The sequence below is a fragment of the Ictalurus furcatus genome, chromosome 10, assembly GCF_023375685.1.
Source record: "Ictalurus furcatus strain D&B chromosome 10, Billie_1.0, whole genome shotgun sequence".
NCBI classification, from domain to species: Eukaryota; Metazoa; Chordata; class Actinopteri; order Siluriformes; family Ictaluridae; genus Ictalurus; species Ictalurus furcatus.
This window is the reverse complement of record NC_071264.1, coordinates 18,134,253-18,154,267: the sequence shown is the minus strand read 5'-3', so window position 1 is coordinate 18,154,267 and position 20,015 is coordinate 18,134,253. Positions and strand designations below refer to the sequence as shown.

The 20,015-nt window shown below is 38.1% G+C and overlaps 1 protein-coding gene across 1 annotated transcript; it reads right to left on the bottom strand.

Annotated features, from left to right (window-relative positions):
• Nucleotides 1–4,534: 4,534 nt before the first annotated feature.
• Nucleotides 4,535–19,782, bottom strand: enc3 (ectodermal-neural cortex 3). The gene is made up of 3 exons (XM_053635158.1): nucleotides 19,558–19,782; nucleotides 16,453–18,252; nucleotides 4,535–6,863 (listed from the first exon to the last, which is right to left on the bottom strand). Exon 2 carries the CDS (start codon nucleotides 18,237–18,239, stop codon nucleotides 16,470–16,472), a length of 1,770 nt encoding a protein of 589 aa, XP_053491133.1. The 5' UTR covers nucleotides 18,240–18,252; nucleotides 19,558–19,782; the 3' UTR covers nucleotides 4,535–6,863; nucleotides 16,453–16,469.
• Between the last annotated feature and the right edge of the window lie 233 nt (nucleotides 19,783–20,015).

Below are 20,015 nucleotides of genomic sequence, written 5' to 3'. Positions count from 1 at the left end.
CTTTATAAATACTTTACTCTACCCCAGTAAAGTTAATTGCTGATTTCTGAATTCTTAATATTTCGAATTTCTGAATATTAAATAGTTGTGTTGTTTTTTTATAGCTGACTTAAGAAGTTTGTTTGTTGTAGTCTTACCTGATCAGCTAACGTTCTACATCTAGCAAGCTGATCTGGTTAGCAACAGTCAACATTTTTACAAAATAAAATGAAGTTTGCATTTTATAAACCACCAATTTCTTGTTGTGTGTTCTTAGGGGGTGAAAAGCTGTGGCTCATCCATTTTACTTTCAAATGAACACACTAAAGCACTTTGTTATTAATTACTGTACATAACATCTTTTTTCCCCTAGAATAGAATGTTCATTGTACTTAAGCTTGTTCAGAGAGAATTTTTTATGTGAATATATAAAATAATGAATATCTCAGTTGCATAATTTACAATAACTAATTTATAACAACCTCCTCAGCTCCTCTGAGGTAATCAGAGATGTAATCAGAGACTGCTGATTTGTAGTCTTGTAATGGAAAGTTTTTCCTTGCAGCACAGACGACATAAACTACATTCTGCTGCCACATTATCAGTACATTTAGCTTTTTCAATGTAGAATTAAAAACAATGAAAAAACACCGTATGAAACTAGCGAGATCCAGACGTTTGTGTCCTCATATCTAATTACGGTCATGTCCCCAGACACCGCAGGTTCACCTTAGATATCCGAAAGCATCTGTGGTCACAGAGAAACGCCCTGTGTGACAAAACAGTGGCTCTTTTTTCCCCCGGATCTTTCCACACACATTAATTGCCTTGTTTGGGAAACCACTGTATGTAAATCAGCTCCTGTATATGCATTCTTCAGGTGGAACCACACACTTCTATACACACACAACTAGACAAGTTGGAGGCGGCTGATGTGGTGAGCATTTAGGACAGCATTTAGCATTTAGAACCCTAACTCTATGTCCTTATTTTTCTTCTGTGAAACAGATGTACAGCTATTGGAGTATGTCTCGGTTTGGGACAATGTCATGTGTGATAGAATATATTCTGCTTCAGGACAGTTTGAAAAGACACAAACATAAAGAGGAGTCACTTGGGGGGGAAAAACGTACAAGAGGAACAAAACACTTCAGTATGTGCTGTTATAGAAAAATAGAAAACCTTTGTTGTGGAAACAGTACCTCTGTTTTATCACATCACCCTGTCATTGATTATTTTCCTAGAACAGCACAACACAGAGTATTTTATTAGCTACTTACTGTACATGTTGCACAAAACAAGTTTTTGTCTCTGACTCAGCAGCTGCTTCTATATTTTGTTCACTTCTCGTTAATTCTCAGTACTCAGTACATTTTACCCATCATGCCTATCTAGCTAATAATAACATTTTTGGCTACAGACACAAACTAAATGAACATTATGCTTCACTTGCGCACACAAATTAAAACATACAACAAGTGCAAGATCACATGGACAGCAGTAATGTAATCACTGACCTTATTCTGAATAAGTCAATATTGTGATTAAGGTGTTTACATGAGTTGCTTTTAGAACACTCCTTTCATGTTCCCGTTTTATGATATAGATCATAACATAGATCGATTAACAGCACACGTCATTACGTCCCCACGCCACACCGTCCGATGTTCCCTCCAGAACTTCACGTATCAACATAAGTTGGTCTTCGTTATGGGACCGTATACAGTTTTGGGTGTTTTTATTTTTAATTTCCTGAAAGCTTCAAGTGCAATTAATTATTATTCATGCTATACGTGTAAATAGACGACTGCTTAAAGCCGTGCGCTGCGTCCGAAACCATGTACTTACCTACTATATAGTAGCTGAGATACATGTATTTCTCTTACTATACAGCAGTTAAATACGTGGTTTGGGACGCAGCCGTGCTCTCTTGTTTGCCGTCAAACGGTTGAGCACTGCCGTGTGTGTTCTGTCGCAAAATGCGGTGAAAACTCCCACACGATGTTAACAGTGTGATTAAGGTGTGTACATGTCTGTAATGCACGTCGATAATACGACTAAGACAGGAATACTCTACATGTCTTAATTTGATTTGTGTTTACTTCGAGTATGACTTTAGTCGGATTAAGGTCATCAATAATCGCTGTTTACATGGTAGTGTCTTAATCAGAGTATTGTCTTAATCGGGGTAATATCGGATTATTGTTGTCCATGTAAATGTACTGATTGATACTCATTACAAAGAAAACAAAACCACCCAGTAGACATGTGCTGATCATTATTTAGACAATATTTTGTGATTTTTAACATGCGCAATAGTGTTATAGTTCTGTTATAGGCAGCATGAGGGCAAGTGCCTTTTTACTCTCTTTAGGCTAATTTAAAGCTGAAGGAAATCCCACAATTCTTAGGGATCCTCAAACTCTTTGTTTAAAATGCTTCTGGACTGCTTAAAATAGTCATCTTTAGAATATACTACCCCAATGCACTGTTGAATTCTGGATTCTAATTGGTCAGAAGTTGTTGGTCAATTTCCTATAAGTTCTTACAGAAGTGCTGAAAATCAGAGGTTTATATCAATGCACTCATGCTAATACATTATTGTTTCTATAGCAACAACTCATGCACAGCTCATGTACGGCGGACGCGCCACATAAACTAATTAAAATGACGTGTGTGTAATCAGTAAATGATATAGTGAAGTTTTGGTTAAGGAAATGTTTATTTCATTATTTATTTATTGTTAATTTCATGTTTATTATTATTATTAACATTTATGGAAGGAGTCTCCAGTGTCAGCACACTCAGAGGTAAAGCTGTAACTTTATTTATTTATTTATTTTCTCTCCCGACAGCTTTAGGACACAGGAGTTTATCTTTTGCAGTTTCTTGCTAACATGACAAGCTGTTACCAGAAAGGCTGGTGAGGGATCGACTGTTTATAGCTGCTATATAAGCGGATAAAAGTATGATGTGTCATCCTTTAATAGTGTCCGTATTTGCAATTTGCTGTGGTATAAGTGGAATGAAACACTCCAAGATGTGCTGTTATAGAAGAATAATCACCTTTATGGTAGGAACAGTAATTCAGCTTCATCATACCGACCCGTGGTTGATTATTTTCCTACAACAGTATGATATAGAGTTATGAAATGACTCAAAACATACAGAATAGATAAAGCCATAGATCTTACTTCACAGTGCTGAGCTACTATTTTCTTTCTTTCTTTCTTTACATCCTTGACAGGGAAGAACGGAAAGGAGGTTAATCTGCTCTAATTTAGGACTTTGTGTCATGTTGCAGAAGCAGTGGACCGCTTTCCACCTCACTGCCCCTTTTCTGCAACCAGATGCAAACTACCACCTCCTCCTCGTCCTCCTCCTCCTGTCTTTTTGTCTCTTTGCTGCTTTTTGCCAGGCTTCAAACAACTATTTATGCGTGCCGCTGTAATTGTGTCACAGGCAGAATGTGCTTGATTTCTTTTCCGTTTTTCTTTTTACATGACAATGGAGCTTTTCAGCAGCCGACTCTTTTATACCAACACACACACATTAGGAACCCTTTGAGAGGAAGATGTTTCATCTCGTGCCTGTTTGGATACTGTGTGTGTGTGTGTGTGTGTGTGTGTGTGTGTGTGTGTGCGTGTGTGCATGTGTGCGTGTAGAGACTCTCCAGTTGTAAAGTTTTGACCCAAAATGAATGAAGTCATACACATCCAAACCTCAAGGCTTATATATATCTATATATATATCTATATATATATATATATATATATATATATATATATATATATATATATATATGTATATATATAGAATGAATTTCAGAATCTTTTCACTCACAGTACAGTTACAATAAACCCCGCAAAAATAATGAAATATTTTTTAAATGACATTTCTTTCAGTTCTCGCTCCAATGGTTGTTTGTCCCATGAGAGAGCACCCAGCTGTTTTTGGGTGGGTTTTCCATCTGGCGTCTCTCCTAAGTGGTCTGGACACACACGCACACACACACACATATCCACACACGCACTCACACACACTTCTCATGGGATTTGTGCTGGGCATGAGGCCAACCACTCTGTTGCTGTGGCTCTGAAGAGTATGTAATGTTTATAAAACTGCTCCTTTTCAAACTGTACACTCTCTTGGATTTAATTTCATGTGTAGTAAATCTAAGTGGCATTTATTTTTTAATCCCAGACACCTCCTGGGTTTTTTTTTTTTTTTTTTACAACCTGCTCATCATCTCTCTGAGTGATTTGAAAAGCATGCAGCACACCTTCAGCCTTGAAGCGATGAATGTGTCAACCACACAGCACCTGGCAGGAGTATTCACCTCCCCAGTAGGCACATGACCGGCAGTGTTGTACTAGGGACTGATTAACAAGCTTTATACCACAGTGCTTTTGAATTCTGCATTCTGATTGGTCAGAAGGTGTTGATTAATTTTCTATAACAGTAGTGCAGCTGTCATATTCTTGTCACATGACATATCCATATACAGTATTCTTTCTAAAGTAACAACTTGGTGCATTGTAAGGCAGCTGCTCCATATAAATGATTTTTTTTTTAATGTGTGAGAACACATTTATTTAACATTTATAGAAGGAGTCTCCGGTGTCAGCGCTTTGTAACAGTCTTCATTTTAAGCTTTCCGATATCTTCAGGACAGAGGAGTTTACGACTTTTTTGGCAACACGAGAACCTGCGTTCTTAATCATTTCAAGAGAAAGAAAAGAGAGGCGAAACAGCATTAGTTTAATGCTGCTATAACATAAGCGAGAACAGGAACTAACTTGTTTCACAGACATTCCATAACATTCGATTCAATTATAAAGAGATAAACAATACAAGTTGTCATCCTTTAATAAATAAAAATTGTAATCGTTGGCATATTGCAGGAATAAAACTGTCTTGTTAACTGTCTTGTAACCCCGCTTCATCACGCCACCCAGTCACTGATTACTGTTCATTTATTAGCATCCTTTCATAATACATACCACTGACAACAGGTAGCGCTGCCACCCCACTGCTCCAAATGCTATGGCTAAACTGTAAATATTGGCACCTCTGCACAAACTTTAACCCTGGCCATTTTCCTTTATAAACAGAAACACATTTACAGTTCAGTCATTGACTACACCTTTGCGTATGATCGTTTAAATCAGCTCTGGTTCTAGCATTTGGACGGACTTTCCAGCAAGAACATGAACTAGACGTGACTTGAGCATTTAGCTCGGAGGTATTCTTTTTTAAAACAACAAATTGCACTCCTGAAGGGCTTGTTGAGTCAGATGTGTTAAATTAGGGAGTGTTAAACCCCTCAGTCAGTGAGTCACCACAGGATATGATGGACACCTAAAGAATCCAACAGCTTAAATGATGTCACACACAGGACAGAAACGAAGACAGTTTGTTTTTTTATATTGCCAACAATGTCTCTTTACTGAGGAACAAGTTTAAGCCAGTAACATTTATGAACATTAGAGTAAAAAACATCTTAAGATAGCAGAAGTTCACAAAAGGATGATTTATAGCACAGTGCAGATTAGGGCTAGGTGACATGGCACAAATATCACATCACGATACTTAATACGGATCACGATGATTCGTTTTTGTAACAGCATTTCTTACGAAAGAGCAGAAAAACATAAATGATTTTTTTGACATTATATAAATTTGTCTTTTTAGTTTTATTGGTATAAATATAGAGTAGCCTTAATTTATTAAATGTTTTTTTTAAACCTGAAATCAGCCAAAATATTCAGTAGCTTATGTCTGCATTAGTTATGGGATGTTTTAGCATCAATTTTAGCATCATGGAACCTGCTAAACTGGTGTCTCTACGCAATATCGATATTATATAATCATATCACCCAGCTCTAGTGTAGATTTTATCTGAAACGACAGATGGCAGAAAATCATTCATTCTATCTGACAGTGTTAAACCATTAACATAAAAATAACATAAAAAGCTACATTAACATATACAAAATCTATATTAATTGTAGGCTACATTATATATAGTACAATAATGGACAAACAATGCTACAACAATAGGCAAGTGACAAAAAAAATGACAATAAAGTAGTACATTTTTCCTACGGTCAGCTTATCAAACACAGAAGTTAAATATTTAGTTTTAAAAGTAGTCTGAAAGTCGTTTGATCCACATGAAACGGTGCGAAGAGGAGCCTTCATATGATTCATCAAGCTCCCTGAACACACAATATTTAGCAATATGTTAAATATACAACAGCCAGGATAATTAAACATGCATGTGTTGTGTATCCAGGCATTTATATCTCCTTTCTCAACAACAAAAAAGATCCGCACAGGGCGCGACAGTTTTAATACACTCATTAACTCAGCCAGCTGACAGCGAGTTGTGTTTTAAACACAGAGCTGAGCCACAGCTTCCTCGTCCTGATAACCAGTGTGTTGTTTCAGGCTAAATCCCGAACCTTCGAGGTTAAACCAACATCTAACACAGTGTTTCTCCATTTCGTTTTAGCGTCAATTTCTCAGAGTGAAAAACAAAACCCTCCTTGAAAATCAAAGGAGGTGAAAAAAGAGGGAATAACAGAGCAGGGTTTGATGTGTGTGTGCAGAGCTTACAGTCTTTCAGATTTAATTTAGAGTTGAAGAAAAAGTCCACTCTTGATTTATCACCTACATGCCGAACTCTCTACTTTTTCCTTTGCGAATTGGCAAGTGCTCCTTTCTTGTACCTTTCTTTTATTCCTCAGCAGGCTTCTGTCTGTCTTTCTTCCTTCCTTTCATTCGTTCTTTCTTTTTCTGTGTTTTCTTTCCCCCCACCCCCTGCATTCTTCAGCCAACGAGAGGACACATTCCCCTACATTCCTCACGACACTGGACATCTACAAAGACAAAAAGAGAGAGAGAGAGAGAGAGAGAGAGAGAGAGAGAGAGAGAGAGAGAGGGAGACATGTGGGTTAGGTAAGTCATGAACTCTGAAAAGCTGTTGCATTCCTATAAAAATCCAGCACATGTGACAAAACCAGATCAGGTCATAATTCCTTTAAACTCCTTATTTCTGTATAATTTATATCACAGTGCTGTTGAATTCTGGATTCTGATCGGTCACGGGGTGTTGATTAATCACAGGTTTATAACAATAATAATAATACATGGCCGTTTCTATAGTAACATCTCATTCACGGGAACTTCACAGCAGATGCTCCACATAAACAGATTTAAAAAAAAATGTGTGTAATCTCTAATATGGGGAAGTTTTTTTTTTTAATGTAAGGACACATTTATTAAAATATAACATGTATGTCCAGTGTCAGTGATTTGTAGAGGTAAAGGTGTAACTTTAAGTTTTCTAACATCTTCAGGACAGAGCAATTTACACTTTGTGGTTTCTTGGGAAGTTGACAAGCTGCGTTTTATTTGTATTATTAACTTAAAGATAGAGAAAAAAACTGAGGCTGGTGAGGGAACGACTGTTTATAGCTGCTATAACATAAGCAAACTAACTTGGTTCGTGGACATTAAATCTAACTATAAACGGATAAAAAGTAACAGATACATTGCGTTCGACTGCAAATTGCGGTGGTGTAAAAAGAATAAAGCATGTAGGGACATGCTGTTATAGGAAAATAATCAACTTTGGGGTGGTAACTCTACTTCATCACACCACCCCAGTGTTGATTATTTTCCTATAACAGCACAACACAGAGTGTTTTATTCTTTAGATAAATCACTTTCGGCTATATTTAATGAGAATGTATTGTTATTACAGTATGTTTAGGTCTGATATTAACAGGTTTATTACAGCTCTGGTTTCAGACAAGATTATACTGCATTATCTGTATAATATAATGCTTACTAATTATACTGCATGTATGCTAAATTGATTTCTAAGCATTTTTGGCGTTTGATATTCTTATACTCGAGGTGCTATTAAAGAATGGCGTTAATCAATTCAGTCATGTTCAGTCTGCATATTCAGCAGTCGTGCAGAACAGACAGCCATAACTCCAGCAGCTTCACGTGGCACCAGCGGGAAACACTTAACTGCTCAAATGAGGCTTCATTAGCTGAGCTGTCAGGACCAGAGGCTATAATAAACCTCCAGAAGCTTCTAGAAGCCTGATCCCACTGCTAATGCCGCACTGTGTCATTATCTATCTGCTTGTAAACAAGGGTTCAGACACAGCGTTTTTGCAAAAGCCACAAAAATCTTTGTTGTGCATGTGCCTAAACAGGATAGAATTTCACACACAGACACACAAATCTGAGATGGATATCTGTGAATGTGGAAACATAAAACCGAGTTAGTCAATTTAAAAAAAACAACAACAACATTCTTCTATGACAACATTTCATCATAGAGACATGGTTAATAAAGCAACAGCATTAAAGACAACAATGTCCAACATTTAGGAGTGTGTCCCCTTCTGGGACAAAAACCCTGCATTGATCTGATTAAAGAATTAAAGCTACCAGCAATTCAATACAATATAATTTTGAGATATTTTTGATGAAAGATGATGCAACATAATATGATTCAGTGCAAACTAGAGTTGTTACAATACCATGTTGACTTTGATCCTGAAACCCCTGAAAGTCTCACAATGTCCAATACCAATATAATACTATGGTTAAAGAAAGAAAGAAAGAAAGAAAGAAAGAAAGAAAGGTCAACATCTGACTGCCATCACTCTGTTTGTAAAAGAGAAGGAGCATAAGCAAAGATATAAACATATAAATATATAAAAATAGAAAACATAGATAGAAAACTCTTCAGCTTCATGGTTTAAATCTAATAATGGCCCATCTGCTACACTTATGACCATAAACCCTTTCCCCAACAGGGATACATTTAATGCCATTAATTCATAATTAGGTTTAGGAGTAAATCTCTCACCAAATTATTATTAATGTTTACAGCTAATTTGGACTTGTCCTAATCTTAGCCTTTTGATGAAACAACATAATAGTAATTTGATTATTATATATGGATATTCACCTCCTTCCAGCTGACTGTTACAGAAAATGGCATTACATAATATCAAAGATTTTGAATACAACGTTGGATTTTTTAAAAAAAAAAAAAAAAAGAAAGAAAAAGTTTTTTGTTCTTTTGTGGTTTTCGTCAATTTAATTACCACATCAATTTTCTATTGAATTTTGAATTCTATTCACTGAGACTGACACACACACACAGGCCACACCTCCTTCACTGAGACTGATAGACACACAGGCCACACCTTCTTCACTGAGACTGACATACAGGCCACACCTCCTCACTGAGACTGACACACAGGCCACACCTCCTTCACTGAGACTGACACACAGGCCACACCTCCTTCACAGAGACTGACACATACAGGCCACGCCTCTTCAACTGGAACAGACAAACCGACTCAAGTCCCTTTATTATTATTTTTAAAGTAAATTTTTTAGTAAAACAGTATGACTTGTGCACAGCACTTGATGAGCTGTGCTAAATTCCTCACACATAAGAGCTGCGAGTGCTATTAAAGTATCCATGAGCTTCTTTACTCCACATGTGCAGATTATTTTAAACAGTTGGACTCCTTCCACACACGCCAAGCGTCTTAATATAAGAAGCAGTGTGGAATGAAACAGCCGCTGTGGCAGTGAACCAGTGTGTGTGTTACAGAAGGTCAGTTTGTGTGTGTGTGTGTGTGTGTGTGCACGTTTTAACTCCTGCAGCTTGATGTACAACCTTTGGCCTGATTTCCGGCCTAAAACCAGAGATTCCAGTTCTTCAGGTCATGGCTGGGAGGCTTCCTGTGACTGAGTGTGTGTGGAGCACCAGCATCATGAGTTAGCTCAGGTTTTAGCATTTACTCATAACACACAACAATGTAAAGCTTTAGTTTCACTGAAATATTTCCTCACCAAATTTCACTAGAATTTAGACAATTACTATTTACACAACAAAAACTCGACTGAGTGACAAGTTAAACTCGGACAGCCAGTCGCTAAATTGGTCACCAGCCTTTCTTTTCATTTTTTTTTCCCGCTAGATGTAGTGATTAGCATAAAATATGGATTGTAATTATACAAAATAATAATTCACCTAATACTGGCTAGCTTGCTATCCAATGTCAGTCAGAGAAATTAGCTTGACAGTAAACATGGCTAGTGGTTTAAATTAATTTTAACATTAGCTAAATAAAAGTTAAATATTTAGCTAGCTAAGGTTAGCTTACACTAGGTAAACTGTTTTGTTAACTAGACAGCTAGCAAACTTGGCTACTGTTTTAATTAACAATAAAATAGTTTCAGGCATTAGCTAGCTTGTTTGGCTATGTCAGCTATGTAACATAGCTAATGTAACATGGCTTTGATAAACTAATCATGGTAATAAATATGGGCATATAATACACTAGCCTTGACACAGTTAGCATAGATATGTTTTTTTTTTTAAATTACTGTGTTTATAATATTAAATACACAGCAAGATAACTCCATCTCGGTGGTTTTATAATGTCTTATGGTGATTAGCTAATCAAGTTCAGGCTAACAGTAGTTGTTGGTTCTCTTGCCTTTTGTAATAAAACCGTTCTAGCAGACATAGTAGTACATTTTTCCACTATTATCATGATAATCACCTAATATTTTAGCACGTTTGACAGAGAGACAGTTTTAACTACCGTATATTTTAAACTTTATTATGGTTTATTATGCTGCCTTCCAGATGGGACCATGTTTACGTTGGAAGCTCAAATTCTGCCTAAAAATGCAGCTACATAGACCCTCCATTCTCATTTTATTAGATGATTTATTGGTGATATATTGGATAATCAATTATCAGCACATGTCTATATACTAAAATGACATATGATGTAAGAGAAATATGAGATTTCGTTTGTTGTGAGCAGAGTTTTGCCCCGTCACACCTCAGGTCTCAGGGGACACAGGGGGTGTGGAGTGTGGACGCCAGCGTCAATAAACTCAATAAACATCACGTAACGGTTGTCAGGCTGCTCATTTGAGCCATGCTGATCACATCTGCTCCCCAACACACACACAAGCCGTGCTGCTTCATAATGAAGCAGGTGTAATTACAGCATGCAAGCGGCTCGCATCCATCCATCACTGTCACCGAGCTGCTTCATGAATTTGCATTAGCTTGGACAATCTTGTTTAAAGTACGGTGTGTCTGAGCTGTCCTTACTGAGCTAAAACAATAGTTGGAAAAGCCATTCGCAGACAAAAGATCCTGTTTAGGTTGAGTCGTGAGCTATTTTAATGTATAAATTTAGGAGTTATTCACCTAAAGTTGTAATGATTAGTTATATAAAATTCCTCTTTCACAAAAGGTCGGGATGAGTGACTAACATGACTCACTCAAGTGAACGGCGGCGAGTTACCTTTTAATGTTTAACTGTTAATGATTGGCTTATGGGTAATAAGCCAATCATTAACAGTCAAACATTAAAAGGTAACTCTTGCCGCCGTTCACTTGAGTGAGTCATGTTAGTCACTCATCCAGACCTTTTGTGTTATAAGTTTAAGCAATAAGCCATGAGAGATAAGTTAAAGCAATAAGCCATGAGAGACCGTGATTTGATCACCAGTAAGAGTATTCTTAGGTATGACAGAAAGCAATAAACAATTCGCAGTAAACAATTCTTTCACCACACAATGTAGTCTGTTAACAGGAAGCTTTGGTTGCTAAGCAACATAATCGATAAAGATTTAGGTATTATATGTACAGAACTAGAGGTGTAACGATACACTCTTTTCACGTTTTGGATTTTACAATGGCTTTGAACAGGAAGAATTTCTAAAGGATGTTTTTCTCTGGCCTCCTGTCCAAAAGAAAATGGCAGTTTGGGACATGGAAAATGAAGCTTTACAAAAAATGCAGTCCAAGGTGGAGAAAATGTATTTATGTGAATGTGAAATGCATGGTGTGTGAATTCTGGCTCTGACAGTTCCTCATCACTCAACTAGAGATATAATTCTTCTTTGTACCTGCTTGCTATATATATATATATATATATATATATATATATATATATATATATATATATATATATATATATATATATATATATATATATATATATATATATATATATATATATATATTCACTCACACACACACACACACACACATACATATATATATATATATATATACATACATACATACAGTATAGATAGATAGATAGTTCACAAAATATAAACAAACTAGTAGCCTAACTTAAACCACAGTGACCCTGACCAGGCAGTTACTAAGGATGAATGATTGCTTCATACAACACTGTCTTTATTTATCCAGCAAGTTTCTTATCTGACTGCTTGTTCCCTTGTGCCCACATAAAAATAAAGTAAAAAAGTAAAAACCTTCCTCTCGCAGGATGCAAGTCCTGATGCCCACCTCTAATCTTAACCAGATGAGCCTTCCATTGTTGGTTATATCCCTAATGTAAATGTATGGATAATGTGTAATTATGATTAATTATGGCCAGTGAATATTTATGACGGGTAGCCAAATGGGCCACCGTGTCACTTTTTCTGGCTGAAGCGCAACGGGAGTAAAATCTTTATGCAAATCTACTTGTGCTTCAGCCTCAGGCTCAGGACACTATGTGTGTGTGTGTGTGTGTGTGTGTGTGTGTGTGTGTGTGTGTGTGTGTGTGTGTATGTGCGTGCACGCACAGTATGTGCACAGATGTGAGAATAAAAGCCCTCTTTCAGTTGTCCTTCTCGGGTGGCTTTAAAAAAAGTGCATTAATAAAACATAAGTACTGAGTAAGTGCTTCATGCAGGACAGCAGCTGAAATGAGCCACGTGACCTTTGACTTGGTTCAGGTGTGTCACAGAGCAAACAGACGGCTTCTTTTAACGCTGTTTTCCCTGGTACTGCTTTCTATTCCAGTGTACTGGTTAAAGGACACATGCTGGGGCTTTGTATTAAAAACGAACTATTAAATATTGACTCCGAATAGAAAAAGTAAAGTAATTAGCATTAAAATGTGTTTGTTTATATCACCATATTGTACAACAGATTCTAGCCATATTTCCCCTTAGTGTAAAAAGAAAGTATAATTTTAGCAAAGTTATTTAACACCATTTGAGAAATATTAGCAAATGTTAGCATCTAAAGTAAAACACAACTAGCAGGTTATCTGATTGTTAGCACTGCTTAGCAGGTTAGCAGTAGCCTAGCAGTACAAAACTGAGTGTATAAATGACTTGATGTGTGTGAAGATAAATTTTTTAATACATTTTTTTTGTTTTAAACCGGGATCAACTCTAATAAAAGCTAGGAATGTGTCACACTTCACAGAAAATTCACTGGGCGTTGGGTCGTTTTTACATTTTCCGTGACTGACGCATGTGTGAATATACACTTCTGAGAATTTTATTTGTGTACACTTTCATGAAACAGGTATGACATTTCCAGCCAACATGAACAGACCTGTTTACTCTCGTAGGAGAGTATTTTCGTATTTTCCCCTCAAGCTTTGAGAGCAGCAGGTATTTTTAGTTTGGAGCTTCTGGCTGGAGTAAAATATAGTTTCTTCCTCCCTCAGCCTGCGTGCCTTTCTCCTCTGGTGTTACAGAATAAGTATGATGTGCAAAAAATCAACACCAAATTAGCAGGCTTTAAAGCAACAGCACAATAAAAATGCGATCTGCAGGCTTGAGGATTCAAGGCCCTTCAGCACGTCTCCACCCTGTCCATCTGTTTACAGCTGAGGGACAAAAGACAGCGTGAGGGCTCACTATAAAGTGTGTGAGCATACACTTCAGGAAAGCTGAAAAAGTGGACAATTTTGTAGACTTCCTGTTAGAACTAGATTATTGAGGGTTTTCTATAATGAGAAGAGCTGTTTTGCCAGTGTGGCATTTCTGAATGTTAGCTTGAATCCTTTTCCCCCAGCATTAACTCTCAAAAAAAATAAATTCTTATTCCAGGAAAAGACAAGCATCCATCCTCTGACTGGCAGGTTTCTGACTTTGAATGATGTACAAGCTCCTGTTTTTTCTCATACTACTTTGCAAAGTATGTTCACATTTGGTGCTGAGTGCAAGTAAAATTCAAAGTAAAGAACATTTCTGGCAATATGGCCAACGTTTTTGGACATTCTCTTGAACCCTCTTTTCCAGGACATGTCTTCTAAATGTCAGAAAAAAACAAAAGAAAACGAAACTATTTTTGTTTATTCTAGGGCAACAATCAGCTGTCTTCTCAGCCATGTTTGTGAGGTTTTAACAGTGAACAAACAGCTGTTTTTGGTTGTGTTACAGTTTTGACGCCTTCTTGTTAACCGGCCATGGTTTACAGGGTCTTAAACAGAAACAGTAAGCAGTACTTTTGGTCAGGACTATTTACATGTAAAAAATAAAACCCTTATTTAGACAGAGCAAAGAAGAAACAGTTTTAGCAATATGGCTGAAGTATTCTGATGTTCTCTTGAATCTTCTTTCCCAGTACAATCCCACCTGGAGAACTTGCTAATACTAGGAAATGATAATCAGCCACCTTCTCTAACAAGTTTCTGTGTACAATTCATTAAAGACTTTATTTTTTTTTAAATTTGTGCTATAATTTTTTTAAATGATAAATTTCATGTTAACAATTAGTTATTTACTGCTTCTTTGTTTAGAGAACTCCAAATGAACACCAGATGTGTCTTCATCATCCATTCAACCCACACTGCATGTGCTACTGGAAAAACAACAGGCTTCATTTTTGTCAAGAACAATGCCTAACTTACAACTGTGTCAATGAGTCAGGCCAGCTATAGTTACCACACAATAGGAACAACAGCCTGTAATCCTTGGTTTATTGGTTAACATGTTTGCCTCACACCTCCAGGGTTGGGGGCTCAACCCCTGCCTGTGTGAGTGGAGTTTGCATGTTCTCCCCATGCTTCGGGGGTTTCCTCCGGGTACTCCGGCTTCCTCCCCCAGTTCAAAGACGTGCGCTGTAAGCTGATTGTCATTTCCAAATTAGGTGTGTGAATGAGTGTGTGGTTGTGCCCTGTGATGGGTTGGCACCCCATCAAGTGTGTCCCCTGCCTTGTGTCAGGAGCTTCCTGGGATAGGCTCCCACCCCTGACCCTGTGTAGGATAAGCAGTATGGAAAATGGAGGTATGGATGAATTTTCAACAAAGCATTAGCAAGTGACAAGTCACTTGTGTCGCTTGTAGTTTTTTCTCATGTAGCAACCACTCCTGTCGATGTGGCCTGTCCACTGTGCTTTTTTTTCTTTTTTTTTTTTTTTAATATTCTTATATGTTTTAGTCTTTTAGTTAACAAATATTAAATAACAAATTAATTAGTGTGACAATTGTTTTTGTTTAGTGCCAAGCATGAAACACATCTCACTTGTATCAAAAAATGCTTCAGAAGCACATCCAGTGTGAACTGGTCTTTACACAAAAGCTCTAGGTTTGTTTACATATGTAAGATTTTTATCTATACTCTGACAGAATAAAGGCTGGGACTGAAACTTGTTCTGCCAATGTAACTGATGTATTCCAACATCCTCTTTCCCAAAACAATCCCACCTTTAAACTTAATACTAATAACAGGAAAAGACAACTAGCCTCCTTCTCGAACAGATTTGTGAGTGGAAATAAATTACCTAGAGACCTTTTTAGTGAAAATAAAATTCACATTGAGACACAGAAGCATGTGTTTTCACTCTGGCAACACAGCTGATGATTTCGGACACTCTCTTGAATCCTCTTCCAAGTAAACATGCTAATTCTAGCTGCTCCAGTTTATAAGTTTGAATTTCAAAGCCAAACCAGCCGCTGTTTTCGGTCGTACTGTGATTTCCGTGTCTTCCTGTTATAACACAACCTTATTTGGAGCTTCTTGCATAGGAGCAAAGTTTGTTTAGGTTTGTTTACACTTTCAAACAAGTGAACAAATTTGTTCAGGATGTTTCTAAGTGTAAATAAAATATTTATTTTAGAGAGAGAGATCCCTGACTGGAAAACTTGTTCTGGCAATATGGCTTTTGTTTTCTCCTCCTTCACAGTAGCATCTCACCTCATGCAAAACACAATGTGAAGTGTATATTAAAAATGTCTTTCTCTATTCAAATTGTAAGATAAAATTATACAAGAAAATGTCCTCTGGGAATGAATGCAGAGTGGTTAGAAGACTCATGATGGAAAGGACAGCAAGCGTGGACCTGAGCTTTACTCTGCTTTAACTGACTGAAGTCTCTGCTCTGTAATTAGCCCCTGTTTCATTCTTTTAGATGCTATTAACTGAGTTCTCCTTTTTATTTGACAGCAAACAGCACTCATTAGGGTTAGAAATCATTCACTAACCAGCATTTATTATTATTATTTTTTTTTACACATGATATTTTTGATCAAGCCACATCTGATGAAAAAAAACACCAACTAATAGACCAGCTGAGGAACTTGTATCTCTGCATTTTTTTAGCTTTAATTTATTATTGTATATTTCTATGAGCTCCTACTTACCAAACCGGTTGTCACGTTCAGGATGGCAGGTATCTCCAGGTGCTAACAAACGCAGTGGGAATGAGGGAATATGGGACGCTAGTCACACTGTCCCAAGAGTCAGTCGAGGGGTCGTAACAGTCCAGAGTTTTACACCTCTGAGCGCCGCAATACCCCCCCACCACGTAGAGTCGGTTCCCCGAGGCTACAGCATGGCAGCTGATCCTTTTGGCTGTGACATCAATGAATTTAGTCCACTGATATGTTTCGCTGTTGAACCGATACGCCGAGCCTGCCGAGAACTCTGTATCTCCGCCGATGACCACGATGTGATTGCCAACAGCTGCTGCCGCCGTGTAACGCCAAAGCTGAGGACAAGCGGCTGGCACCGTCCACCTGTTCTCGCAGGGGTCAAAACATTGCACCTTGGGGTACTTGTCCCTGTTGACACTGGTTCCACCAAAAGCAAAGAGCTTGTTTTTAGCTCCTACGACCGCAGCATTGCTCACACCTTCCCGAAGAGGTGCAACTAGAGTCCATTTGTTAGATTGTGGGTTGTACTGTTCTACCTGTTTGAGCGAGACTGATGGAGAGGCAGGAAATGAGCCTGACAGAGAAGTGTGGCCTCCTACAACATACAGGACATGGTCCAGTTCGGCCGAGCCATGTCCAAATCTGGCTACAAGCATCGGCGCAGCCTTGGACCATTCGTCATGTAAAGTATCGTAGACCCAGACATCTTTAGAAGCACCATTTTCAGAGCCTCTGCCTCCTGTGACGTAAACTTTACAGCCAATAGCGCAGGCGCTGCACTCTTTTCGAGGACTGGGAAGGTCAGTTTTGAGCATGATCTCCTTTGTTTTGTTGTCTATCATGTACACTTTATCACACATAAAAGTCTGGCCTCCCAGAAGAAGTAGAGCTTGGCTGACTTTCCTGGGTCGAGCACAGAAACCAGTGACCACACCGTCATTCTGGAGGATCTTCATCTTGCATTTTACGGCATCTTCGACAATCTCTCGACACACTTTATCTCCCATGATGAGTTCTTCAGTGACAACGCTTTTGAGCAGGTAGGTCTCTGGAAGAAGCGCTAAACGGACACAGCGCAATAGCTCAGGCAAGTCGGAGATTCTCCTTCCAATATCAGCTTTCACCCAGTCTATAACTGCCTCATATACTACGCTCTCATCCTCCACCTCGAGCTCCTCACTGAAGATCAGCTCCTGTACTTGAAATTTCGGGAGGTTCAGAAAGTCCTCAGTACGGTAAAGGGTAGCGAAATTCGCCAGGCACATGCGCCAGGAGAGCTCGTAAAGCCTTTGGCATTGATGTGCATCAGAGAGGAGCATCATCCCGAGGCAGTTCGACGGGTGCAAGTTCTTCTCGAGGAACTCTGCCGAGGCATCTCGGATGTCGTGGAACTGCAGCATGTCTCCGGCCTCAAGCAATGACTCAGCATTCTCCTCATTGATGATGATGCGGGCGGAGTATGCGTAGTCCAAGAGGAGCTCCAGGACCTCCGGGTGCAACGAGTCGTGGAAGTTGACTTCCGCATCTCGGGACTCTTTGAGTCCGCCGTTAAACATGGCTTCAAAGTAGCGGCTACAGGAGGCTAGGACGGCCCGATGACACGGGAAAGCTCGATTTCCGGCCCGGAGCACAACATCCGTGAAGACACAGCGTTTGCGCAGAAGATTCAATTGAGTAAGCAGGCTGTCAGCATGTGATGTTTTGTGGAACAGGTGGATGTTCATGGAGCCGGAGCTCGACCTGGACTTGCGGTTTTCGTGGCTACTCACAGACATCTCTGAATAAATTCTAAAACAAACAAACAGACAAGTAAATAGAACAGCAATACTTTCAATATACTATCAGAGAATCTGGTTGTAGAGTATTGATCTGTGTGAGCTGTTAATAGGTTATACTAATGGTTCTCAAACTGGAGGTCATGAAGCAAAGTCAAGGGAGTTATTATTTGCAATATTTTATTAATTATTAAAGCTTTTTTATTTATATTTTTATTGGATTCTTATAGTTAATAGTTATACAACTCTAACTTCACCATAATGTGTTCTGTGGGTGGAAAGTTCAGCTCTACATTATTGTACAAGTTTAAATAATGAGACTAATATTTGAATACAGGCACAGTATTACATATTTTCTTAGACAATTCAAAACATTTGTTCCATTTAAAAAGAGATGTCATTTTAAGGCAGAATTTATGATCGCTAGAGTGTATGTTTGGAAGACAGCATGAGGACAGCTAGCCTCTACAGTTCTTTAGTTTGGATCAATTTGAAGGCAGGATCATGTGTCTCTCTCTTGGCTTGGCTTTTCACTGTTGTGAAATGAATACACTTATCTCAGGTGGGAAAATTTTAAGACGGAAGCCTTTGGTGCAAATGTAACAAAAATGAAACCAAACTGGAGTGTGATCTGTTCTGTGGAAAACATTTAGCATACTTTTGCATAAACGTCAAATAGCAGAATAATTGGGTGTGTGCACCTGCAATTACACACACGCGCGCATTTGTCTTCCTATCCTTGTGAGGACCTTCCATTGACATAATTATCACTGCAGCTAATTAATACTATGCATGCATCGAAATCTAACCCTAAACTTAATCTCAGTAATGAAAATGAAACTTTTTGGCTCTTTTTGTTTTAAATATTTATTTAAAAAAAAAAAAAAACATCCTTGTGGGGACCACCTAAATGTCCCCACAAGGTTAAAATGATCAGATATTCCTATACTTGTGGGGATATTTGGTCTCCATCAAGATATAAACTCTCTCTCTCGTTCTCACACACACTCACACACACCTCTCTTATCCACCAGTTCAGGTTTATGATTCCAGAATCATGATTCATTCCTGCTTTCAGGACATTTCTTATCACCTGTCTGCAGTGAAACTGCAGTTTGTAAAGTGTATATAATTGGTGAATAATAATAATAATATATATATATATTTTTTTAACTTTAAGAAATAACATTACGCTTCATACATTTAAATAAATCAGCTAATATGAATAACACAAGGGGCTAAAACTCTGTCCTTAATGAACACACACACACACACACACACACGCCGAGCTTTCCCATTTCTCACCGCTATATCTTACCTTGTTTCTTCTCGTCGCAGTCAAACTTTTACTGTCGCAGTAAAAATGTTTACAGGTTTAGCGTCGTGTTTTCCGCGAACATGACTCTACCTGGTGTGGAAGGACAAGGACACAGTTCCTGTTTCGGCTGAAGAAGAGTGTGAGTTTCTCTGCGCGCACAGCTGTGTTCCTCCAAGAGCGCCTCCTTTAGCTCCTCCCCTTTATGAATATGCAAAACTACAGCCAATCACAACAAAGAAGCCGTGGACTCGATCACCCTGCCCACAGCCTTAAAAGGATTATTATTATTTATTGATTATTGTATTTTCGTATTATATATATATATATATATATATATATATATATATATATACACACACACACACACACACACACACACATATACACACACATACACACAGTGCTGTACAAAAGTCTTAGGCACCTTTTTTTTTTTTAGTACAAACATTGTTATAGAT

Bases quoted from the DNA above. Each gene is read 5' to 3' on its own strand.
- enc3 (XM_053635158.1), bottom strand. From the start codon at position 18,239: ATGTCTGTGAGTAGCCACGAAAACCGCAAGTCCAGGTCGAGCTCCGGC.